The 27,050-nt window shown below is 39.9% G+C and overlaps 2 protein-coding genes across 6 annotated transcripts in view; both read right to left on the reverse strand.

Moving 5' to 3' along the window:
- The window catches only part of LOC141567296 (hepatitis A virus cellular receptor 1 homolog), a 41,651-nt gene extending 32,673 nt beyond the window's left edge, over positions 1-8,978 (reverse strand). For 4 of the 5 annotated variants that reach the window (XM_088798754.1, XM_088798752.1, XM_088798753.1 and 1 more), the window contains exons 1-2: positions 7,182-8,978; positions 758-873 (exon numbers count right to left, since the gene is read on the reverse strand). The gene's annotated coding sequence lies outside the window, so the exon portion shown is untranslated. The remainder of the gene's footprint in view (positions 1-757; positions 874-7,181) is intronic. The other variant, XM_088798751.1, reaches the window with a different exon arrangement.
- A 137-nt stretch (positions 8,979-9,115) lies between these two features.
- Positions 9,116-26,633, reverse strand: HAVCR2 (hepatitis A virus cellular receptor 2). The gene is made up of 7 exons (XM_074313840.2): positions 24,989-26,633; positions 23,635-23,973; positions 22,663-22,746; positions 18,143-18,183; positions 15,889-16,015; positions 12,488-12,524; positions 9,116-10,648 (listed from the first exon to the last, which is right to left on the reverse strand). Exons 1-7 carry the CDS (start codon positions 25,041-25,043, stop codon positions 10,492-10,494), a joined length of 840 nt encoding a protein of 279 aa, XP_074169941.2. The 5' UTR covers positions 25,044-26,633; the 3' UTR covers positions 9,116-10,491.
- Positions 26,634-27,050: the final 417 nt, after the last annotated feature.

Below are 27,050 nucleotides of genomic sequence, written 5' to 3' on the forward strand. Positions count from 1 at the left end.
GTACGATACCCTCTAGGCCCACTCATGCTGCTCATAAACAGCAAGATTTCATTCTTTTTATGGCTGAGTAATATTCCATTGCATGTATGTCCCACATGACCTTTATTCATTCATCTGTTGATGAACACCCAGTTTGCTGCTTGCGCTGAACGTGAGGGCATTCGACAGAGATTGCGGGGAGAGCCAGAAGCTCTACTCCTGTAGAGCTTCAGGGCATTTGGGATGGACTACATGGGCCCCAAGGCCCCTGTGAACGTCTGGAATTCTGGGAAGAGGCTCTAGCAGGAGGAGCAGGGGCTCAGGGAAATGCCACAGCAGGGAGGACGGTGGTAGCTAGATTCACGGAGAGGGACAGATTTTGTGCCTGCCAGCTCAGGGCCAGCCAGATGGGAAGAGAGCCCAATAAAAGAACAATAGCACCCATCAGAGCTTCTGTCCTGAGTTCCCACAAATCCCTGCACTTCTCGAACTACCGCCTCTGTGCTGGCAGTAAGTTAGTGCCAAACCCTCTAAATACAGAGTCTTGGTCTCCCACAAGCCTTCATCCATCTCAGACATAATCCCCATAGGTGTTCATAGCCAGATGTTATGGGGACTCCCCTTCCCAGCACAGGTGCCCCACACTGGGGAGCCCAGTGGGGCTCAGACCCCAGAGGCTCCCTAAGAGAGCCCTCTGTAGGCAAGCTATCCCCCCCATTCATTAACCACCGCACCACAGGCATGGAACCTGCCCAGACCGCGTCTCTGCCTCTCTTACCTGTCTCCACGTGGCGTCTTCTTTACGTCCTTCGTTATAGGAATTCTGTCCAGCTGGTTTTCAGGTGGTTCTCAGTGACGGTTTCCCTATAATGGATTTATAATTCCGATGTGTTCCTGGGAGGAGGCAAGTTCAGGATTTACCTACTCAGCCACCTTGACTCCACCCCTCCCTGAATTTTCCCTAATTTCTCTTGGCTCAATCATCATTACCCGAATATACCATATAATACTCAGAAAGTTCATGCAACAAAGTTCTGGTTCTTCGGCATAAATTTTCAGAGGACCCTACTTACGGGTGAGTAACGAGACTTTCAGCTCTCCTGGTGGTTTTAAAAGATCTTTTCCCCAAAGGTTTTTATGGGTAAAGACAACTTTTTTCCAGAATTCCATTCTTTATCTCTTTGCCACACCTTTACATAAGAATCTTGCGAAATAGCTTTGAAAGTCAGTCTTCTCCAGTCTGCCAATCTTCTTGCTGAATTTTATCCACTTACTAACTTAAATAGATTACCAGGAGATATTAGTGGGCTGGGACAGTGTTTGTTCTCTGCTAGGCTGGTTTTCAAAGATTCAGCACAGATCTTGATTTCAGGTCAGACTCCAGGCCTGAAATGTCATGTAGATTTTGATACTGTTTATACATGAAGGGGCCTTATACTACCTGGGGCCACCTCCTCAACTTAAAAATGCATAAACTGGGGACAAAAAGAGGAACAGATGATGGAATCCATAGAACATACCCTCTGGGGCAGACACAGAAGTGAGAGCTGGGTTTGCCTCCTCTTACTCAACTGTATTTGTCACTCAACAGTCATTATTTCACCAAGTATTCACTGAACCCCGTGCTAAACAATGGAACATTCGATGCAAAGAAAAAACAAACCTACAGTCTCTGCCCTGGAAAGTTTAGGAAAATAAGCTGCCACCTTTAATAAGAATGAAGTAGAGCCACCCTGTGTCCCCATATAAATTGTACACCGTTCAGATGTTAACAGCATGTCATTGACACTCAGAGTTTTGAGCTTGTGTATGTCAAGGATAGCAGAAAACTGGATGTGAGCTGAGCTCTTGCTCACACAGCTAATGGGCACTACTTTTTCACAGCAGAATGTTTCCCTAAGAAATTACGATATGATGGTGCCTTTTTCCCCCTAAGACCAAAACAATGGGTGTTGTCTACTTAAAAACATTGATGACAACACAGGTTTGCTTTTGGATTAAAACTTTCACTTGTAACCACTGTGCCTTGTTGCCTTATCACATGATTGTAAGACATTTCCTCCACATCCATTATAGGAAAGTTGGGTGTGTCAAAGAGACCAATAGCATTGTGCTTTCACCAGATAGGGTTAGGGTAGTTTTCTAAAGGAACCCAACTCTCCCAAACCAGGACCTCTGCAGGACCTGCGCACCAAGTTGAAATGTCTGTGCTAGTAGCAATTATTCAGAATGAATGCTGAGCTCTGTCTAAAGCCTTGACAGGGCACTGTGTCGGTGGTAGGCAATGGGACGTTAAACAATGTTAACGAAACCCTCTGCTTGTTAACAATATACATTGACAAAGAATGCCAACATTTTATCGGGACACTCACATGGGACTGTTTTCAAGAAATATTCAGTGAAAAAAATTCACACAAATGTATTCCATAGGAAGCTATTTTTGCAAAAACGCTGTAACAAAATAACAACATAGTACACATGTGCATATGAATCTATATGGAAAATCATGTGTGGATACCCATCGGACTGTTCAGTGTCTTCTCTAATAGGAAAGCAAGCTGAGACAAGGGGGTCTTTCAGTTTAAGGCCATTCGTAAATCATTTGACTATTTTACAACAGGAATGTACCAATGTACTGCTTATATAATGCATGTAAAATGTTTTAACTAAAGGAAAACACCAAAAAAAAAACACCAAGCAAACCCCCAAACTATGTTCTTATAAAAGTGGAATTCTTTTACATTTACGTAACATATTTTTCGTAGCCTAACAACAATTATCTTTTTCTTTATCTCAAATAGAGGGAAAAGAAAGCAACGTACATCGACTGAAGCTACATTCAGATATCACCAAGCATCTAGAAAGATGGAAGATTATAAAATAATGCATAAATTAATGTATCAGCACTTATGCTGCAAAGCATGTTTTTCTACAAAGTAGAAAACACAAATCAGGTCACTACATATTTATGTAGGTGTCTGCTGTTAGAATCTGTCACCTGTATCACTTCATGCATTCATCCAGTTAATATTTATTGAGCTCCTGCTGTGTGCCAGACCATCCTTATTCTATGAGTCATTTGAAATTTTATAGACATAAATTACGGAAGTGATAAAGACAAGGATTGGCAATTCCAGGAAAAAGAAAAAAAAAAAAAGAAGAAATTGCCAAAAAATGCTTTTCTGTATCACTCATAATCTAGTATTCAGGTCTGTTAATGCTTACTGCCTTTTATTGTATTCATTTGCTTGGATATCAGGTTGCCCCGATAGACTCTGACTTCCTTGAAGGAAAAACACGAATCTTCTATCTGTGGCGCCTTTCTCATGGCTTGAGTTTGCATTATAGCAGGCATATACTCATTGATTCAATCACTCTACAAAAGCTTGTTTAACACCTACTATGAGTGAATTATTGTACCAGGCCCCCTGGGATATCAGATGAATGATAGTTTACTTTCTAGTTGAGGGTCCAGGGAGACAAATCACAAAAATGTAAATAAAGTAGAGAATTTCAGATTGGAATAAACTGTGCAGGAAATAAACTGGAGTAGACATGGGCAGGTTGGTACTTTAAAGAGGGTGGTTGGGGAAAGTTCTTAGATGACATTTAAGCTAGAAATTCAACAATGAGAAAGAGGCAGCTCTGCAAACAGTCTGAGACAAGTATTCCAAACAGGAAAACAACTCCATTGAAATGGCACTAAAACCAGGAAAAAACATGATCTGTTCTAGAAGCAGACAGTCTGAGACCAGTATGGCAGAGAGAATAAGGAGAGGTTGATGAGGTCGGCAGAAATAGAGTCCCATGGGAAGCTGTTGAAAGAGTTTGAGTAACAGAGTAATTGAGTCTGGTTGATGATTTTAAAAAAGAAAACGAAAATCCTTAGGCTTCTACATGAGGAGAATGAACTATTAGGAGAGCAAAAGTGGAGTAGGGGGATGCAAATTAAGAAGCTGTCTCTTGGATGGATGGATGGATGGATGGATGGATGGATGGATGGATGGATGGACGAGTGGATGGGTGGATGGGTGGTGAATGGAAGGAATGAAGAAAGGAGGGAGGGAGGGAGGGAGGGAGGAAATGAATAAGTGAATAAAGAATAACTGATTACAAAGGAATAAGGGGTATGAAAGTAATTTGGACTAGGTATTTCAGCTTAAACTGGTTCTGAAGTCAAATTTCAAAAAACAAAAGAAAATTATTTTGAGTGAAAGGAACATTACTGGAATAGTTTATAAAATGACTGCCTTGAGAAAAATAATACACATTTAGCAATACACTGGCATATTTGTTTTAAAATAAATTATTGTTCGATAGCCATAATACTTCATGATCATATCTTTTGACATAGCAATTCCATATCTAGAACTACTGTGTTTCCCAGAAAATAAGACCTAGCCAGACAATCAGCTCTAATGCATCTTTTGGAGCAAAAATTAATATAAGACCCGGTATTATATTGTATTGTATTGTATTATATTATATTATATTATATTATATTATATTATATTATATTATATTATATTATATGAGACTGGGTCTTATATTATAGTAAAATAAGACCAGGTCTTATATTAATTTTTACTCCAAAAGACACATTGGAGCTGACTATCTGGGTAGGTCTTATTTTCGGAGAAACACGGTATATATGTTAGAAGTATACACAAATGCATACATATGTATACATATATATATATACACACAAATGCACATACATATATATATATATATATATACACATGTATGTATTTGTGGTCCTTGCAGCCTTATTTGAAATAGAAAAAACAAAACTAAACTAAGTTTCTGTGCATGCAGAAGTGATTTAATAGATTATACACATTTGTTCTACTTAATACTACATAGCTATCTAAATAAAGGCTGTTGTCCCACGTATTCTGACGTGGACCAAGGCCTTCTATAAATAGTGGGGGAAAGTAAGTTCCAATATGTATGTATGAGAGAGAGAAGAGAGAATGATCCAGAACTGTGCTAATACTGTAGCCACCAGCCACATTTGGCTACTGAGCAGTTAAAATGTAACTAGTCAGAATTGAGATGTGCTGTAAATGTAAAATACTGAATTGTGAAGACTTGAAATGAGGGGAAAAAATTAAACTCATTAATGTTATTTATATTTTTCTACATTAAATAATAATACTTTAGATGGACTGAGTTAAATAAAATATATTCTTAAAATTAATTTTACCTGTTTCCTCTTTACTTTTTTGAATGTGGCTAGTAGAAAATTTTAAATTACCTATATAGCTCCCACTGTAATTTTACTGGACAGTGCTGGTCCAGAAAGAGAATGCAATAACCTGATTATTGCTGGGGAGGGGGACTGGGGAACAGGTTTCATGAGGACAAAGAATGGGGACTTTCACCTTTAACCAAAACTCTACTATAATTTTCCAAAAAGCATTTAATTAAAAATTTTAAAAACACAATAGTAGGAATCTAAGCAAAGTCTATAGTTTAGAAAATAGTATCATGCCAACGTTAATGTCTTACTTTTGACAAATGTACCCTGGTTATGTCAGCTGTTAACATTACAGAAAACTGGTGAATACAGGAACTCCCTGTACCATTGTTGCAATAGTCTGTAAATCTCAAATAATATCCAAAAAAATTTTCAAAATAAAATAATTTATTTTGAAATAATAATTTCAAAATAAAACATTAGAAGAACAACATTGAGGATACAAACGAGTCGTGTGTCTTCTGCTTGGAGATTCTTACGCGAACCTCAACACACTGTAAGGCACATGACTCCAAATAGGTGGCCCACCAAAGTGTCCCTCATAAGCACATTTGCTTGAAATAAAATAGCTGGGATAGCGAAATGTCATACTGCTTAGTTTTTATCTGAAATTCCATCAAGTCAGATAACTATTATCTCCCATGGTGATGAGAAACTATTTGGCTGCTGCTTCTATAGTAGACATTTTTGTTGGACTTGGAGGGTTGGTGGCTGGAGAGAACCAAGAAAGTACAGCTCCTCTGAGGACTTCACTGAGGTCCGGGCTGTGGGCAGATTTTGCTGGATTCTTACTCCAACGCTAAGATTTAGTCCTTAGAAAGGTCAAGAGATTTTTTTCTAAGATCTAGTGGCAAACTTTGGGATGAAGAAATGCATCAAGACATTTATAACATGAGTATTACATAACACAACTGTGGAGAAAAACCTTCACTTACATTTATACAGTTGTTAGTTTTTACTTAAGTGTTTTCTGAACAAGAACAAAGTTAAGCACAAAATTGAGCAGTAATGGCAGGTAACACTGTGGACAATAAAATTAAAAACAGGTATGATATATATATATATATATATATATATATATATATATATATATATATATATATATATATGGATATATGGATATATGGATGTTTCAGAGCCGACCAAAAGAAAATAAACATTGCATTGGAGTGTAAAATATTTCTATTTTACACGAACTAGATTTAAAATGAATGAAAAAGTAGAAATTAAAACATGTAGAAATTACAAAAGCTAGCATATCACCTTGTTTCATATCATGAAGCTAGTATAGACTATAAAGCTATAATAAGATATTTTCCAAAGGTGACATACTACAAAACAACTATACTAAAATAATGTGCATATACAAACCAATATCCCATCACCACCACCACACATGAATAGCTTAAATGACTTTTAAAAAAATGTCACTGCTTTCTCTGGGAAAAGAGAATCACACCACAAGCAAAAGGAATTTGAACAAGAATTCAGAAAAGAAACTCACTGCTATGAGTAAATGAGTCATTTGGAATGACTTTCTCAGTCAGCGTGATTGAGAAAAACATAACAGAGGCTCTAGAAGCCTGAAATTACCATTTCTGACTCCTACTGCTCCTTTGCACAGGTTTCCAGTGAAAATCAGCCAAAGTCTGAGCCCTCCTTAAGATTGAGAAACTTTCAACCAAATGGTCCACCTGTCCCTCTCCTTTTCCCCACTTGCCAACTGTGTCCAAGAAATGATTGATGGAAAATCTTAAAAATTACAGCTGTAGGTATCTCTACTTATCTCCAGAAGGATCCAGACTTTCTTGACAGAAATCTGGAGACAAATCAATCACACTTACTTTAATTTTTTCAATTTAAATTTAAATGAGAATAAAATTAACATTTAAATGGCAGTAAGCACAAGTGGGTGCCCCCAAATCAATTACAGGTATACCTTGGAGATAATGCAGGTTCAGTTCCAGGCCACCAAATAGACCGAGTTGGAATCTTTTTGCTGTTGGAGAGTCCAGCCTTCAATTTGTAAAAAACAAACAGAAAACTCAACACCTTTGAGGCACAATAAAGCAAAGTGCAATAAAATAAGGAACTGCTTGGAATTTCTGCTTCTGGAATTCCAAACCTACAAGAAGTAATAGACAGATAAAACATAGTAAGATCTTACTTTTTCAGTCTAAAAAGTCAAGTGGCCCCCTCTTTACACAGACTGTGGGTCTCACAGACAAACCTCTGGGGGAAAAAATAATCCTAAGGCAATTCTATGAACAAACCACATATTCAATGTATTGCACTCTCTTTAATTATCATTTGTCACATCCAGGGTATTTGTAGTAGCTTTTCCCCATTCCTTTGCCATCTTCCCCATTCCAAGTAACTGATGTAGAATGATGGATCCTACTCTGAAAACATGAGTTTCAGTCTTGGCTTGCTGGCATGCTCTACTGGCGGCCTTGACCTTGAACTTACCTGTCCAATGTTCATTTCTTTCTATAATGAGGAGGGCAGAAAGGAAAACATTGTTATAATGCTTAAATTTAATCTTTTTACTACAAAAAAAAAAAATGGAAATCATCAAACAATTACAGAAACATGTTAAGAGGAAAAAGTGAAAGTGTGTCTCTTGACCACTTGCCCCCGTGGGGTAACCATACCAATTTGGGTATATTCTCTGAGAGTATGCTTAAGCAAAAGAAAAAAATTGCATCATTCTAGAACTGTTTTTTTCTTTACTTAGCAGGATAGCATTTTCCTTTGCTAAGTAACTGAAGCTCTGTGAGAGTAGGGGTTGTGTCTGCTTCTTTCACTGCTATCTTCCTATGGGACTAGAACAGTGCCTGCCAAGTAGGTGCCAATAAGTGTTCACTGAATGAATGGATGGCATGAGCCCTCCTACAATCAGATCAACTAGAAGTTCTGTGGGATCAGGGATGTGTCCATTTGGTCTCTTTCTATGGTCTCAGCATCAGAGTACCTGGCACACAGTGAGCACTTAATGAATACATGCTGAATTAGCAAAACAGCTCAATGACAAAATCACCTGACTCTTTTGAACTGCGCCAATGTGTTGACATACCACAATAACCAACTATTCCCCTACCGATGGAAAAGTCTCTTGAGAACGTCATTGCAACGATAATCCTTGTACACATGCCCTTGTTTAAAGAGTTTTGTAGGATAAGAATCTCTATGGGAGGGGAGCCATTGATCTGGTCCAACCAAATGTGTTCTGAAGTCCTTTCTCTCTAGAACTTCAAAACTTTGAATTTTTTGTGATTAACGTTTCAGCCTGTATGAGAGCCACTGCCTATGAATTTACAGAATGATCTCCCTTACATAGCGTATCTCCCTGTAGAAAGCCAGTGCTTCCCGAAACCGTCTACATGCAGCCCAAACACCACAATTCACACAACATACACCACAATTCAGACTGCCAGAAAGACTTCGAGAAACACACAAACAGGCCGCCTGCATCTGCTGACCAGCATCTCCTTACGTGCAGCACTGCAGCACTCTTGTCATCAGCTAGGGAGGGTGGTTTGCGGGCAGTGACGGTTCCATATGGTAGATGGAATCCTTATGCGCTGAGGAGGGCTCAGCAGAAAGGGGCAACCAGGCGACAGGGGAACAGACTTCCAAGGGCCTGGGGTGGGACACGATGCTGAGAAGCGAAGGCCACTTGGCCTACGGATGAGCACATACGGGAGCTGGGGTACTTGCGAGTTCTCTAAGAAGTGAGGTTACAGAGCTCTGAGCTCTGCAATGAAAAGGGCTTTCCAAGAAGCTACCATTCTGCTTTGTCACATCCAGCATAACATGGGTAGTGGGGAGGGAGAAGGGCGGCGCAGGGTTAAGAAAAGACAGTAGCCAAAGTTAGAATAGAGCGCAGGCCAAGGGGATCAGCCTCAGGGACTGAACTCCAAATCGGGCCAACGTGTTGTTTTTATTGGTAAACTTCTAAAGAGGTAAAAGATTGTTAATCTCAAGATCTGTGTGTTAGTAGCCTGCTGGCTGTCTCTCCGAAAGTTCCCATTATGTTCCAGCTTGTACTTTGCCTTCTCACACACACACACACATCCAAGGAATCCATTGAAGGGGAGGGACCGATATAATTCCATGGGGTCTCAGTTCGCTGAGACTTCCCCTCAAAGGAGCTTTTCCAATATCTTTCCATCAGGCCTCAGTTTGCTGAGGCACTCCCTTGTGAAATCCTGGGAAGAGCGCGGGGAATAAACGGTTTGGCAGCTGTAAGGGAACACTGCTTATTTACTGTTCTCACTCCAAAGATATTTAGTAAATTTCTATTATGTGTCAGAGCAGTCCCAGCATTAGGGAGGCAACAAATAAGTAAGGCGGACCTAGTCTCCACAATCTTGAAATTCAATCTTAGGGACCATTGTCTTTCCATCAAGGGATCTGATGTTGATGAATACAGATTGTTGGAGCCCTTTGCCTTCTTTCCACCAGGAAATGAAATCTGGGTCCCAGGTGCTGCTTCTTCTTCTGTGAAAAACATAGGTTCAGTTCTCTCCATGAATAGAGAAGTTGGTCACAGATTTTTCCTTTTCCGAGCATAAGCAAAACTTGGCACCGTACACCAAGTGTGCTTCCTTTTTCTCCAGTAGCTTCTGTCACACGACAGTCTTACTGGGCCATCTTCCTAACTGGCAAAGGACAGCTGTGCAGTGGCACTTAATGTTGGAGAGTCAACATTCTAAGCAGCTTAAACCCTGAGATGCAAAGGGAACCTTCAACACCACCTACTCCTACTCCAGTAGTTTCTTAACCTTTTATTGCTCACAGAGCTCTTTCAAAATCAGTGGCCCCTTTACATTTTCTGTACCAAAAAAGACATGCACATGTATCAACACCTAATTTCCCGTACATTTCCAGGACCTTCGTGGACACATCATGTGACTGAATTTCCTGGAATTCCAGAGACCCCATATGAAGAATTCCTACTTTACACAAAAGCCCATTTGAGTTCTAATGCCCCGACTAGCAGTCTCTGAGTTGAGTAACTTCAGGGTTGGAATGCAGAGATAATGCTGGGACCTGAGGACAGTGCAGGTCACGGTTCAACCCCTCTGTGAGCTATTTGTCTTCAGAAAATGGAAAAACAGTGCTCAGTGGCCGTGACAGGAACTTCAAGTGAATCGGCTGACACATTTGATACTTTTCAAAGGAGACAATGCAAGCTCAAGAATGAAGTTGGGTCTGACGGCACAGCAGGGTGACCCCAGAGGTTGTCAGGATGGCGGCCCACTGAGGACGGGGCAGTAATACTCAGACGGATCCTCCATTTCGTATACGTTCTCCTCAATGGTATAGATGTTTCCCTCTGAGTGCCACCCATCTACGATATTTGCTAACCCTGAGGCAGGGCGGTTAGCCAAAGTGATGAGGCTGTGGAAATAAAATGGTGTGGTTGAATTAAACCTTTCCTGGGCAACACAGAATAAAGAGAATAGACTTTGCTGAAGAGACAGCAACCAAGGGCAGTGTGTCATGCTTGGCTGGGTCCAGACTAGGGGGAAAAACATAAAATACAACAAAATAATTGGAGGAACACTGAGGAAATTTCAATGAATCTTAATTTTCTTAAGTATGAAAATGGCATTGCGTTTTCTAAGAGAATAGAATATCCTTATTCTGCGGAAGTACAGACAGAAGTGTTTAGGTGAAGTGTCAAGATGTCTGACATAATTAAAATGGTTCTGAAAGAAATTGTGTGAATAAATAGAGAAACAGATAAAGCAAACATATCAACATGTTATATCTCGTGTTTAGGTAACGGGTTCCATTGTTTCTTGTGCTATTATTTCAATTCTTCGGTGGGCTGGAACAATTTCAAAAAAAAAAAAAAAAGAAGAAAAAAGAAAAAAATGAATGTATTATGTATCCAATCAGATTTGAGGTTCAATTCTCTCTGTCACTTACAAGCCATCTGATCTTGGGTATGTTGGGTTTTATTTTTTCATTCATTTACTCAAAAAATATTTAGTGTGTCACTCTATACTGCAAGAGATACAGCAGTGAACAAAACACAGAGATCCCACAGTGGCCACATATTAGTAAACTTTGTGTCTCAGGGTCCTCATCTGTAAAAATGGGAATAATAAGCTATCCCACTGGGCTGTTGTAAGGAGTATTTGTTCATTAAGTAACCAAATGCTTATTAAGTGCCTAATAATTACCAGGTGCTGGGCTAGGGGATACAGGTAGTACGTGGCAGACAAGTTTTGTATTTTCTATGAAGCTGACCTTTAGAGGTAGAGATGAACATTAACCAAACAATGTCACAAATAATGAATTGAGGCATGTAAATGTTACCTATGAATGTCATCACATTTCAGATTTCAGCTGTAAGAAAGAATACTAACACAGATAATCTAAAACCACAGATAATTAATATGTTATTTGACCGTTTTTGACTTCCTTACTGCAGACCACTTTGTCTTCATAAATATACTGCCTATAGTTAGTCTAATACTATTAGTGGTTCAGACAGTGTTCAATGGACAGAGTCATTTTTTCCTTGGAATATACTGCATTCTCCTCCCAATGTACCAAATGCCACTACAATCTAGTACACGTTTCATAGCCTATGTGTATTAGGAATCGCGGCATGTGCACGTGTACGCACTGAAGTATGTGAATACAGTCACGAATGGAGACTAAGGCTGCACTGTAACAGACAGGCAGTTCTCAACCGTTTGCACAGTAGAATCACTTGGAAAGCTTTTAGAAAAATATCTCTGCTTTTACACCTTATCCCTAAAGATTCGAGCTTATTTGCTCTGGGGTTGACAACAGATTGTGTAAGTGATTCTAATTGGTTATTAGAGGGAAGAACCTGTGATTGGACTGTAAAAATCACTGAGAGTAGGTTCTGGGTGTCTTGTTCACTTCTGGAACCCAATACCCAGACCAGAGCCTCGATGGAGAGAAAAGTTAATCAACTGAAGGGTCAGAAAAATTCCATTAATATAGAAATAAAACAGCATTTCCTATCAATGGGGAGATAAATTTTATACCTTAACTTTAGGACTAAAGAAGCTAGAGGGACCAGGGAGTAAACAGAGCAGTGTGTTTGCAATTCACAAATCTAGGTCTAAAGCCAAAAGGAAGTTGAAGTTTAGATCCCAAAGTCCCAGAGCAAGACTTCTAAGAGCAGAGATCAAAGCCCTGTTAGAGCAGGGCCTCCGAGGTTCCCACTTCCCCTACCCCACCACTTACTCTTACCTTGAATTCTGTAACTTCTCTTTGCTATGAGAATACCCTAGGTAAAAGGGGGAAGGAAAGTCAATTAAACTTGCTTTCATAAGTAAATGAGATAAGAAATAAATGGGCTGACTGGAGGCAAGGATTGTTTAGGGAAATTCATCTCCCCTTAGATTGTATTAAATCAAACTACCAGTGTGTGTCTTGGTTTATATCATGAACTATGCTAGAAAGAAAGAAAAGTGTGTTTGTCACATGTAACAAATCTATGCAATACCTTCTATGTGTCTGGTAGTTATGCTAAGCACCGAGGATACAAAGGTGAATTATGAGCCCTGACTTGTGGAACTTGTGTTCTAGTGAGGATGACATTTTTAAAAAATAGCAATAGTAACAACAATAATTTCTCATTGTGATGTGATAAAAATAAACAAGAATTAATAGAGAAGGTGTTTTGAAAAGAACTCCCAGCAGAGGTGAACTTTAAGGTCAGCTCTGAAAGGAGAGAATGAGTCAGTGAAGTGAAGAGCCAGACAGAGCATTCCAGACAGAGAGAACCCCTGATACAGATCATGGTGGGTGTCTGAAACTGAAAACATGGCTGAAATAAAAGAATGAGCCAAGATAAGGTCTGAGAGGTGGCCTAGGGCTAGATCCTATAGGAACTCTTAAGTCATAATCAAGGGACCAGATTTTATTCTAAGAGATGTAAGAAATAACAAAGGACAGAAATATGATCTGAGTGGGTTTTAAGATCACTCAGTCTGCTGTGTGAAATGTGGATCATAATGAGATATAAAAAAGTGAGATGGTACCTCAGAGTAAGGTGGTGACCAAGAGAGATGCAGAATAATGAATGGATTTTAGACACATTTTGGAGAAAGACTGCAGGAATTGAACTTGGATTGTGTTAGCAGTGAGCAAAGAAAGGTTTCAAGGGTGGCTTCTGGCTTTTGGCTTAAGCAACCAGATGAATGGTAGTGAAACACTATGATGGGGAAAACCAGGGAGGGAGAGGTTGCATTCTGGGAAAGTAATATGGCCTCTAGAGCTCCCCTGGACATGTTAGATGTGGGAGACACTTAAGTGGAGATTCCAATTGGACAGACACTCTGAGCGCTGCAGAGAGATATTAAGGATGACATTTAAGGCTGTGCAAATATAGGTCATCACCCAGAGCTGTAGAGAGATGGAAGGGGCAAGGCCTAAGGAATCCCAACATCTAAGAGTTAAGCAGAAGAAGAAATGACAAAAATGACTGAAAGGGAATGGTTAATGAAGTAGGAGAGTGGCGTTTCAGAAGCCAAGGAAGGAAAACTTTCTAGAATGACTGAAAATCAACTTACTTAAACACTGCTGAAAGCGTGACTCCAGTGAAGACAGAGGTGTCTATTGGATTTAGCAAAATGGAGGTCATTGGTGAGCATGACTAAAAGTACTTCCATGGTGCTTCAGGGGTAGAAACTAGACGGTGGGTTGAAGAACGCAGGGGGGTGAGAAGTAGGAACAACTCTTCTGAGAAATATGGCTCTTAAGAAGAGCAGGGAAACGGGAGTAGCCAGAGAGGAATACAAACGAGAATATTTTTATGTGAATGAAAATAGTATAAATAGAAAGGATGAGCTAGATAATTCCAGAGAAACGGAGAAAAGGAGGAATGAAGTCTTGGTTAAGGCAAAGGGGATGGAACAGCCCTTTGATATTTCATCAGCTGAGTGAGAAACAAGGGAGATTTGAGTGGCAGTGAAGTATAATGCTCATCTCAGAGAGTGCACTAGAAAGACCTCAGAATATGGGCATCTCTGATGGCCAATTTATGGCTTTGCTGTCATGACTTGAAATCCTGTCACCTTGGTTACAAGATTTTCTCTTGCAACTGCCAAACAAACGATTTCAAATCAAATAGGACTTCCCCATCCGATCTAAGTAGGCATTATTTTGGAGTAATATGTATATATGTGTGTACAAAAGGTCAGCTTTTTCCCACTCCTCATTACCTTCCCTTCAAACCCCTCTACACATACTAGAATGGTTCCTAATATCCAGAGCTGGCAGAACTCAAAATGCTAATAAGTGTTACCATTGCTCCTTATCAACCCATAGATTTCATACTCATGTGATCAAGTCATAAACTCCACTGCTACCTCTTGGCAAACCCTGGTAAGTGTAGATGGTGTGGTTTCTTTTTCTACACAATCCATTTAGCAATAATGGCAGAATAACATAAGAGAGAGGAGCCGGACAGCCGTGGTTTCAAAGCCTATATCTGTCAATTAAGTGTGTGAATTTGGGCATGTTACTTAACCTTTTGACATGCTTGTTGTCCACTCGGTCAGTCAGAATAATATCAATACCTTTCCAGTAGAGCTGTTGTAAGGATTAAATGCACATACAACACTTGGCAGCTTCTAGCCACACAGTTAGGGTGACCAATGTATCCCGGTTTTCCCTGGACTGTTCCACTTTTAGCCCTGGAAGACCCCCTTCAGTCCCGGGCAAATCTAGGACAGCTGGTCACCCGAAACACAATCCACATTTGTGTACTAGTAAGAAAGGCTGCTGGAATGCACTAAGCCCTAGGGTACAAGGCCTTGGCTTCTGCCCTCACAGAGAAGAGAATACATTACAATTATAAAAGCATGTGAGGCTTTTGGACTGATAGAAGTATTTGGGTCTTGAGTGTGGTCATAATTTCCTGGGTGTAATCATCTACTGAAACTCACCAAGTTGAACATACTTCAAATATGAAGTTCACTGCATATAAATCATCCTTTAATAATATTTTTTAAAATAAAGATAAGTAACGTAAAAATGTGTGTATTGAGTGCCATGATGGAGGGAAATACTAATGCTGCCATCCTGGCCATGATCCAATGTTACAAGAACTTGATACCCCTCTCTAAAGACCTATGCCTTAGAAACAAAGAAGACAGAAAAATTCAAGAAGGAAATTCTTTTCTTTTCTTTTTTTTTTTTGCATCCTAATAAACCTAGACATATTCATGAATTAAAAAGGTTAATTTTCTTAATGAAAGGGAACAGATACTGGAATCAATCAACCTCCCTGAATTTCACTTCCATCCTTGCCACTTGTTGATTCTGAAACCGTGAGAAAGTGGCTTACTCTCTCCACACTCTACTCTCCTCTACTGTAAAATGGGATAATAATCCTACCTACCTTATGAAATGGAGATTGTGATAAAATGCATGTAAAACATTCAGTGCAAAGCCTGCCTGTTACATGGTAACTGTTGAATAAAAATTAGCTATTATTATTGTTAGGGTTTGGAAGGACTAAAGAGTTTAAGTCTAATCAGCTTTGGGTATAAATAGAAACTTATATGTCTGTCTAGGTTTATGTTGGTTCCTGTATTAACAGTTTTTTTATCAGAGGGAGAGAAAAGCAACACCAAATGACTTACATTTGAGAATTAAAGCACCAAATATAAGAACCAGAGTCAGCCCGGCAGAGATCCCTGCTCCGATATAGATGCTCATTCTGGTGGTCGCATCAGCGTCTTGTAACTCGTTACCCAATGTGGGTATTTGCTATGGAAACACAAACAGAATTGTAGCATATGGCCAGAAATTGGTCGTGTGCTCAGCCATTCTCATGACTTGTGCTTTGGACCATCTGTTTTACAGCATCGCAGGTATACAGGGGCCTTGAAACCAGCCTTGATCTTTTCCCTTCTAGACAAACCTCAAACCACCCAAAGAAAGTGAATAGCTTAACAGAAATAAATAAATCAATAAAAATAAAAATAACAAAAAACAAAAAAGATTTTTTAAAAGAAACAATATAAAAAAAGGAAGTGAGTACCATACTTTGCCGTTTATTAAAATGAGCACTTTTTTGCCCAAATTTGTGAGGGAAAAATAAGGATGCACATTATCCATGGGTAGTACTAATTCCATATCTATATAAATGTTTTTAATTATTTTACTTGTGCTTATGAGTTAAAAGTATAACTCTAGAAATCAATAACGATATCCATATGCAAAATAATACCCTGGAATATGATAATCGGTTTTGTTGAACTCACGACACACTTGCAACCAAGAGTTCTTGGCTTTCTATGATGTGTAAATATTGTAAATTTCTTACCGATACATAAAATTTCTTGTACCTTGTATCTGTTCTTGTGTTTTGTAATTGTTTGTTATATAAAATTTCTTGTACCATAATATGTTAAAAAATAAATGCTAAAATTCCTTTATAATACAAAAAACAAGTACCTAAATGTTAACAAATAAAATTTTGAATTAAAAAATTAAAACAAAAAATTTTTTGAAAGTTTGGGCCAAAAACATTGGTGCACATTATACACAGGAGTGCGTTATACATGACAAAATATGGTAGCTTAATTTTTGGTATTAATAAGGGAATGAAATGTGACCTGTGCTGTGGGTACAGAAGGCGCTCTTAGTAAATGGATTGCACTCTCTCACAAACAAAAATGGGCTTTAGAGTAGACTCTTATTCATTCAAGATCCCCTGGCGTTCCCAGGGAATTTCAGAGTGGTCTAAATTCGGTGTCTTGCAGTGAAGCCCCTATTTTCACAGAAATACAGTGACTTAAGAGTCAGGGCTTTGCAGCCAGACAGTCCTGGGTTCAAATCCCAGCTCTGTCACCAAGAGCCAAGTCATCTTGTAGAATTATTGGGAAAATTAAGTGACAAAAAAATATAAAATGTTGGGGGGGAGAAAAAAAAGTATATATGCATATAAAATGTTTGACATAGGGCCTGGTAAATGCTTAATCAATAATACTATTACAGCTATTGCTCTAATTAATTTGGTTTTTGATAACAGAGTCCAAGAAAGTCCTCTGTCTAAAATTTCAGTCCATGTTCCCCCTTTAAAAATAATAGTAAACACTTTTAAAACAAAGAAGTCAAAGAAATTAAATCTTCCATTTATTCAATACACATTTACTGCAGGAGCATTGTATGTAAAGTATTAAGAATCTAGCACACAGGTGCACAGAGGTACTTAAAAGGCAGTTCTTGACTGCAAATAGGGGAGGGAGAAATACAAAATGCTGAGCCTGCCTTGATTGTGAACACACAAGTAGGAAAATAAGTCAAATGAATGAGGACCCCTGGATAAGTCCTCAAATAATTTTTAAGGTCATCATCATAGGTTTGCTTTCTAGTGGTTTTCCCCTGTACTCTAAAATTGTGGTTAATTGCAATATTGCTTCATTTATAGTCAGATACATAAATTCCTGACTTAGAATATTCCTGACTGGTGTCTTGTCATACATAAATAAACACATTGAAACAACAACTCGAAAATCTTTCTCAACTGGGTTGCAATGGAAGCAAGAAGAAACATATTCTAGGAAGATGGAGGGTCTTTGAATTCTCCACCGTGGTATACAGTTGTGAACTTTGAGAAGAGGGACAAAATGCTAATGCTTCTTCTTTTTGGTTTTCCAGCACTTACTATGTGCCAGAAACTTTACATGTGTCACCACATTCTATCCTAACAACACATCTATGCAGTTAGAACTGTCATCATCAATATGTTACAGTCAGGGAATCCAAAGCTAAGGGAAATTAAGGCATTCTTTCCCCCAAGGAAAGAGTGGGTAGGAGGGAAGGCTAAAGTCAAACTTTCTTTTCTCTGAGTTAAACAGTGTTAGCTCACACACAAAAAAAGGAACTTACTGTTAGAGTTTTATCATGGAGGGTGCCCAGCGTCTGTGTCTCTGCCACAAAGAGGAAGAATACCCAACAGAACAGTTAAAAATATTTTCGTTTATCTGAATTTAAAAAAAAAAATCATAAAGATGCCTATAATCCTATTTGAAATTAATGCTACTCCTTATTTTTCACAATAATTGGGAGACCAACAAAATTTACTGAACACTTACAAATCAACTTTAGGATGACCACATTTTTTCACCCACGTAATGAACCCAGCTACTTATGTTCTATGAAATGGAGATTCCTGCCAGGAAGATCTAGGTTAAATATGTAGTTTGTTGTGCCCACAGGGCCCTAATGGGGTCTGCAAAATTCCAACAACACTGATAACACTCAGGCAGGCATTCTAATTCAGATTTCAACAGATAACAACAGTTAATTTTCTGGAAAACATTTGGCCTTTTCTCAATAAGAGGGAGGCAGCATATTTGATTGCCTAAAAATGAAAATAAAAATTACTATAGCTACATTTACCATGAGCAGGTATTATGCTAAATTCTTGAGATACTTTATTTAACATTCAAAACAACTATCCTAAAATAGGGACAATTAGCCCCATGACACAGATGAAGAAGATGAGAATTAGGAAGTTAAGTGACTTAACTAAGGTCACACAGCTTAGTGAATGATAGAAACGGTCTTCCAACTTAGGTCTGCATGGCTTTAATCATACACCCTTTCTTTGCACAGTGGTACATTTCAAACATCGCCGTTGACGAACATTTCGGTTTACGAACGCCATAAATTTTATGGAACTGTGGTATCATTAGACAGTAAAATTCATGCTAAATTTGCCATTTTAGGGGTTGATTTTAAAGGGCTGGAATAGATTAATCCATTTTGCATTACTTTCTGTGGGAAAACCGTGTCTCGGTTTTTCGAACGTTTCAGAACTCAAAAGGTCTTCCAGAACGGATTACGTTAAAAGACCGAGTACCAGTGTATTTAAGTATAGTTGGTATAAAATATTATATTAGTTTCAGGTGTACAATATACTGATTCAACATTTATATGCCTTACACTGTGATCACCACACTAAGTCTAGTAATCATCTGTCACCAGTAATCTGTGGAAACATCACAAAACTATTATGTTTTCCCTTCCCTTTTTCACCTACCAACCTCCCCAACCATAGGTTTGATCTCTAGTGCTATGAGTCTGATTTTCCTTTGGTTGTTCATTTATTTTGTTTTTTTCAGATTCCTTGTATAAGTGAAACCACAGGGTATTTGTCTTCTTCTGTCTGACTTATTTCACTTAGCATAATACCTTCTAGGTCCACCCATGTTGTCACAAATGGCAAGATAACAGTCTTCTTTATGGCTGAGTAATATTCCACTGTACATACATCTGGATCCATTCATCTATCAGTGGATACCTAGGTTGCTTCCCTACCTGGGGAAGTAAATAGAAGCATACACTCTTACCTGCTGCCTTCAACCACCTTCACATCAGCATGTCACTACTAAATGCATCGCATGGCCCAGCGGCCAGATCACCTGCTTTCCTTTTTGCTCATTTAGTTTTTCATCTGCCTATCTATTCAAGGCACATGTACTGCACCTCTACTCTGTCAGGCACGGGGGACAGAGCAGAGAAAAAGAGGGCCATGGACCCTGACTTTCATAGGCTCTGCACCCTAAATATCAATAGGTTCTCAGCTTTGGGAAAACGAAGTATGCCTACTCATTTTTCTGGCTGAGTCAGAGGCTCTGAAGCTTCTTAAGTGTCACGGTCACTTTCTGGTGGGAGCGGGGTATCTAAAAAATCTAAATCCTTTAGAACCTCTGGTTTAACAAACTCTGATTTTAATATTATATGAGCATAGTCTTAGCCTAGAAGTATTAAAAAAAAAAAACGAAAAGCAGAAAGAAAAGAGATTATCTTCCACTTACCTTTGTTTTTATTGTCCAAAAGGAATTTAAAGTATAAAAACCACATTGGTGGAACTCCTAAGTAAACATGAACCTTAACGACACACAAGGTTTTCTGCTGTAAATCCAGTTTCTGTTTCCCTGTAATTATTTTTCTTGGCCTAAATGGTAAAACTGTCTGACTTCTCCTTTTTTGCTTTTACTTCATTTTACAGTGAAAATGATTAATAAAATAGAGTCCTTTTAGGTCATCATGGCTTATTTTCACATAGTCATCAAGCAAGATGTGTGGCAGAATTGGAGAAAATTGTAATGTTTTTTTCTAGTGAACCCAAGCCTTGGCTAGGTTGGAGGCAGCAGTGGGGGGTGGGCTGTGACAGTCTGAAAAGTACATAAGTTTAATAGTTATCAGCTAGCATGTATTATGCGCCAGACAAGGTGCTTAGCACTTTACATGCAAAATCTCATTTAATCCTCACCACAATAGGTAGGTACTATTATTTTCCCATTTTCCAGATGAAGAAACTGAGTCTCAAAGAGACACTTTGCCCAAGGTCACACAGCTATTAATTAGCAACCCTGAGATTCAAAGTCTTCTAGAGATGAGGACTTACTCATCACCAATTTCTACCTCCTTTGGGTAGAAGAGAGATTGCATTTGTTGTGTTTTTGAGGTGGATTTAGGATCTTCCAGGATCCTTGGAACCCTTGTTAAGGCTCTACTCTGCTTTACAGCAAACATATAAAATATACCCACACTCCACATTAAAGAAAAGGTGTATATAACAACATATGAGTGGACGTGAGGGTAACTAATTCACGTGATGCTACTGATTATAGACATGCCATTAAGTATCATTCATTTGAATTTTTCAATTTGTTTTCCTATTTTTGAAGATGTTGCCTTTTTTTTTTTCTTTGTTTAAATATTTTCTCAGGCTTTTGAAAAGCTCAGAGATGGTAGGTACTGTGCCTATGTTTCCTGATGCAAGAGAGGGCCCCATTTTTATTGCCTAGAGGGAAGGAAGAAACAAGCAAAAACTAAAAGGAAGGAGACTTCTATTTACGGTCTAGACTACTCTAAGGAAATGCACTGCCTCGTGAGGAAGTGAACCCCCATCAAGGAAGGTATGTGGGCACAGAGGGAACGCCCACGTGGAGGTGATGTTACAAAGAACACTGGCGCACAGGATGGGAAAACGGTACGAAACGACCCCTGAAGTCCCTTCTAGGCATATGGTTGTAGGATTTTAAAAAACACAATAATAGCATACAATAAATAGCTGGTATTACTTGACTGGCCCACAATGCGGCGGATCGTCTGTTCCCACCGTATTTCATTTCCTGCCTAATTACATAAATGATGTTGGTTAACCATCACTAAAGAAACACCAAAGATTAAACCTTTAGGGGGCTGAAGTTAATAACCATAAAAGCTGATTTTTGAGTGCTTTCTGTGGGCCAGGAACTGTGCTGAGTACTTTACATACAATATCACCTTCAGTCTTTACAACAATCCTCTGAAGTAGGCACAGGAGTTACCTGGTTGGAGAGGTGAGGAAATGGAGCCTCACAGACTTGGAGCAACTTTGCTGAGTTCACAAAGGAAGTATGAGAGCTGACGTTAGGACCCATTCTCCACGTCACTGAAGCTCTTACCCACAGTCTCATCCTGCCTCTGGATCTCACCAATAACATTAACAGCGAGGAACTAACGTGTATTCAGTATAGACAATGATCAGACACTGGGCTAAGAACTTTGGTCACATTTTCGTATTTAAATCTCATAAACTGGGACTTTGGGGATTTATGAGATTAGGAAATGGGATTTACCTACTATTAACTTCATTTTACTGAATAAAAAAACTGAGCTCCTGAGAGTTTAGGAGAGACCAGGACTCCGAGAGGAAATATTGAAGATTAACCTTTCTGACCAATGTGACCTGAGGTCTGCTTTGCTGACCCTGTCTTCTCTTCCAGAGAAGGATGGAACAGTCCTTGCTGAATTACTTAAAGAATTTAGCTGCTCTTACTGAGACCAAATTCTGAGGATGTTGCTGGGCTTCATTCCAGTTGGATGGGATCCTAGAAATCACATACTCCAACCCCAAACATGGACTGGGGCCAATTCAAGACAAAATGTCACCAGTCCAGGAATAACTCATAATATAATAAGAACAATGTAAAGAGTTTTTCATTAGATTAAATTTACTTAATTTAAAAGACTGTCTTATTTTTGCAATGATGGCAATATTCGGAATTTTGCTTTCCTTACTTGGCAAAATATGTAGATTGAAATTTCTTTGGGGTGGGTCAGGAATTTTACTGGGTCATGAAATTCAAAAATCTGAACAGAACTGGAAGCTGAAACTCAGAGAAGTGAAGGATATTGGCCCTGGGCTAAATTTTGACTAACCCAAATCTTAACCCAGGGCTCATTTCCCCAGCACAGGTTTATCTCCACCACCCCCTCCCCCCAAATACTATCACAGGTGCACAGAACCACTCATGCCTCCACTCGTGAACTTTCTCCTTTTTCCCATATTTAGTATTTTCTGAACTCAGGAAGCACCTAAAGGCTTCCCCCTACTCCCCATGTATAATTACCTGAGCCATGTCCCTCGGTGGTGAGTAGTCGTGGAACAGCTGGAGTGAAGTTGCTCCATGGAGTCCAAGCAGGGGTGACCCTGGCTAATGTCAGAAACCAAAGTAAGGATGAGGCTTCTCTGAGAGCACAGAGCTTGATTCAGGGAATCAAAGGGTCAGCAGAAAAAATAGGAAACACAACAAGTAAAGAGAAACACATGTTCAACTTTCAAACCTGGACACCTTCGCGGAGAGTACCGCACACTCTTAAAATGTTTGTTACACATTTTCTGAGCTGCGTTCCTTACAGTCATCATTGCTGCAGCGCAATTGAGAAGAGACCTAACAGTCACACAAATGGCCGCACGAAATGCTTTTCATAAAACATCTCCTAAAATCCATTCAATAGCCTATGTGGTGGGTACTATCATATTTTACAGAGGAGAGGGTCACGGAGTTTACATAACTTGCCCAAGATTACCCAGCCAGTGAGGGACAGAGCTGGAGTTGAACACAGCTCCATCAGCCACAAAGTACGTGCTCTCTACACCTGAAAACACATAAGTACATGCACTCCCACACGTATAATCCAGTGGGTCTCAATCCAGCCTGTGTGTGGCAGGGAATCACCTGAGAACGAGCTTGTAAAATCCCAGTGCTCAGTCTCTACCTCCAGAGACGCTGGTTTCTCTGGCTCGTGGGTGGAGCCCAGCATCTGTAGGTGTGAAAAAGCTCCCCAAGTTAGTCTACTGAACAGTCAGCGTCTCAAACCACTGACCTAGGCCTTTCCTCTCCTGTCATAGAGCCCATCCATGAGTTTCAATATGGACAGAGGAATTCCACATGGCAAGGCATTGCTGGTGGGCCCGTAAGTCTTAGGGGCCCATCCCCAGGGTTGTCACTGGGAAGCGATGAGGTGAGACCAATCAGGAGATCTAATATGATCTGCAGGTGAATCTTATTCATAAAGAAAGCATGCAAAGGTCCACTCACCCTCTTTGACGTCCAATGTCAGGTCTAATTTTTTATCGTTCAGTAGGCCTGGGAACTCAATGCGGCAGCAGTAGGTCCCACTGTCAGCTGACGTCACATTCTGTATGGTCAAGGACACGTCTCCTCTGTGGATATTCCCCTTTAGCTGGTATCTGCTGGCTTTCTGGTAGTCCACGTCCCTTCCATTAGTTCTGAGCACCAGACTTAGACATTTTGACAGAGGACAGGAACCCCTGCCCCAGCACACTGGCACCAGGTTCTCAGAGCTGGTTGGAGTGTAGGTGCAGGGCAGATAAGCATTCTGACCCACTTCAACTACGTATGACCCTTCCAAAGACCCTGAATAAAGAGAAAGGGAGAGCAAGACGAGGCAATGAGTGAGATTGGCCACTTCACAAAACTGCAAGTAATGCCCTGTAGAATAAAGAAGAAAGCACTGCTGCTGTCCCGACGGGAGGACAGTTCGCTATGGCAGTGACTCGCAGACCTGAGGGCACCAGGGTGACTGGAAGCCTTGCTAAAGCCCAGTGGCTGGGCTCCACTACCACAGTGCCTGAATTCAGCAGTCGGTGCTGGGGCCTAACATTTGTATTTCTAACAAGTCCCCAGGAATTGCTGACGTGGGTGGCCTGGAACCTCACGTTGAGAACCAGTGCTCTAGGAGAGAATTGTGGCCCAGTTCTGTGAACACCAGGGTGCAGGGCAGATGGAAATAGACCGTCATTGTCAGCCAGGAAAACAGCTCCGCCATTTGGGCGAGCTGTCTGTTCGTCAGCGAAGATCAGTCATTCTAACACAATTCTCTTGCTCTCTCGTTTTTTCAGCACCAGGTACACAGTGAATAAAAATCCTTGTCTGAATAAGAAGCTAATGTATAGCTATTTTTAGGTTTAAAATTAATTGCCTTTAAATAAATACTATATATACGAGTGTGTGTGTGTTTGTGTGTGTACTAAGAGTCATACAGTATAAAATGTGCATGAAAAGTCTACTCCCTCTGTGCTCTTTCCCATTTCCCAGCTCCCCGTCCCAGACTCCATACATTAAGAAGCATTTGTAAATTCCCTGCAACATACACACACACACACACACACACACACACACACACACACACACACATTGACTATTCTACTCCTTGCTTTTCTTCAATTAATATTATGACTTAGAGACATTTCATATCATTAGTTGGTTTCACTGTTTGCCTCATGGGTATAATACAATTTATTCATTTTTGTCCACTACCCAGTTCATACCCAGTTGCTTCCAAACTTTCTCAAGTTGCAAACACTATGACAATTATCCTTGCATCTTTATCTTGCGTTATCCAATTGCAAAAGCCCATGCCCAGACTTACTTGTAAGTAGTAGCAGCCACAGCAGGACACAGTCAAAGGAAAGATGTGACAACATGGGTTCTGCAGAAGAAAACTCAAAAGAACGGCTCTGGGTAGGTGCCGTTCAAGTCGCCAGTGGAACTGGGTACTTCCCTCAACTGCGTGTCTACTCCGCAATCACATGAGTGGTGACTACTTCCCGGAGTGCCAGCCCAGCACACCACAGCATCTGACTACTCATCGTTCTTTTATTAACACTACCAAGTCTACAATCACATCAAAGGAAACCCCAGTTCTCTGTCATGCTACACCACACACATCCTGTCAGGGCTCTGATATTTATCCTGTCAGTATCAACAAAAAGGAAGCAATACTCAGAGGAAGAAATGTTACTCAGTCAAGAAAAGCATCTCTCAGCTGGTGAAGAAAGCCTGATACTGCTGATGAAATAGTCCTCTTCTTAAAATAGCCCATGTGTGGGTCCAGCTAGTTATCAGGGAACACAAGTTAGAAACATATGCATTCACTCAGAAAGTCAGTCAATTAGTCAGTTGTGTGACCACTGCTTCTGAAGCACCTACTATGTGTCAGGCACTGGACTAGGACCTGGAGAATACCACAATGAATGGCATGCTCCTTATCCTCACATTTATGGGCCCTTTCTACTCCAATCTTGAGCCTAATTCTTAGTTTGGTCTAACACAAAATGCCTGTCATGTAACCTTGATGGATTTCACTTCTGTCATCAGATAATATTCTGATCTCGATTTGAATTTTCAAACTCTTCCACTTAGGAAGACACGACCCTATCAGCAGTGCTTCTTTTCCCCACTAGGGGTGGGACTGAGGTGACCTCAATATTCTATTTCCTCTCATCTATACAGGATGTCCCCTCTCCTCCCACCCCAGGGGCTTCAAGCATAAATTGTCAGAAAGTGATGAATTACGGCCACACTCTCCATCACTGTGGTAACATCTCAGACCCAAACAGCCTCAGTGACTATTGTCTGGAGACTTAAGTCAAGGGGTTTTTACAAAAAGGGAAGTGAGCTCACAGACTGAATAGTTTCTGAACATCCATGGGCTTCCTCTGTCTTTCCTTCCCGAATTTCCTTGTCACCCACTTTTATACCATTAAACGCATTTAATATAAATCTCGAGCTTGTTCGATGTGCGCATTTTCATGGAGCTATGAGTCAACTTCTTCATTTTATAGATAGGGAAACTGAGACCTGAGAAGATTGATTTGCCCAAATGCATGATTGGTGATTTCAAATGAGAATGAGGTTCCCTAAGCTCCAGTTTTTTCCACTATAAACTATGTTTCATTAATTTCACATTTTCCTTTAATATGTCTGCCCGCGTAACTAATAACAACCAGCAAATGCCCATATTCAAGTGTAAGGTAGAGTGGATTAACCATGGGGTTAGGGATCATACCTAGCAACAATACATGGTGTGTGAATTATCTCTCAGTAAAGCTGCTGAATAAAGAACAAAAATTCCGCTAAGATTCTGGCCAGGCCTCTTCCACTGGGCATTTGCTTGGGACTCTCTGCTGACAGCCTGCCCCTGACAGGACCACGTTCATCTTCCCTTTTCTAAGAAGCTCCTTCTGGATATCAGGAAGAGTTCTAGAAATGCTCTCTGGCCTGCAGCGACTTTCGGGCCTTAAAAAAAAAAAAAAAAAAAAATGCAAACCTTACAAGGACCATCCTTGTATCTTTATCTTGTATGATCCAATTGCAGCTAATCTTCTTGTTCGTAATCAAATTCCCCTGCTTATCTAAAAAATGGTCTCTTACAATAGGTTTGTTTGAATCCAGACCCAATTAGGTTCCTACAGTGCATTTGGTTGTTATGTCTCTTAACTAACTGCCTTTTAATCGAAGACAGTCTTTCTTCCTCCCCCTCCCCCCACACTGACTGATTGTACAAGCCACTTGTACTACAGTTGTCTGCTTCCCTGTGGTGTCATTTAAATTATTCCTCTTTTCTTTCATTTCCTATAAATGAAACTTAGCACTAAAGGTTTGGTTAAATTTAGGTTTGACTTTTTGGCCAGAATACTTCAGACTCCATC

This window comes from Rhinolophus sinicus, chromosome 5, assembly GCF_057876585.1.
Source record: "Rhinolophus sinicus isolate RSI-liver-muscle chromosome 5, RSI-T2T, whole genome shotgun sequence".
NCBI lineage: Eukaryota > Metazoa > Chordata > Mammalia > Chiroptera > Rhinolophidae > Rhinolophus > Rhinolophus sinicus.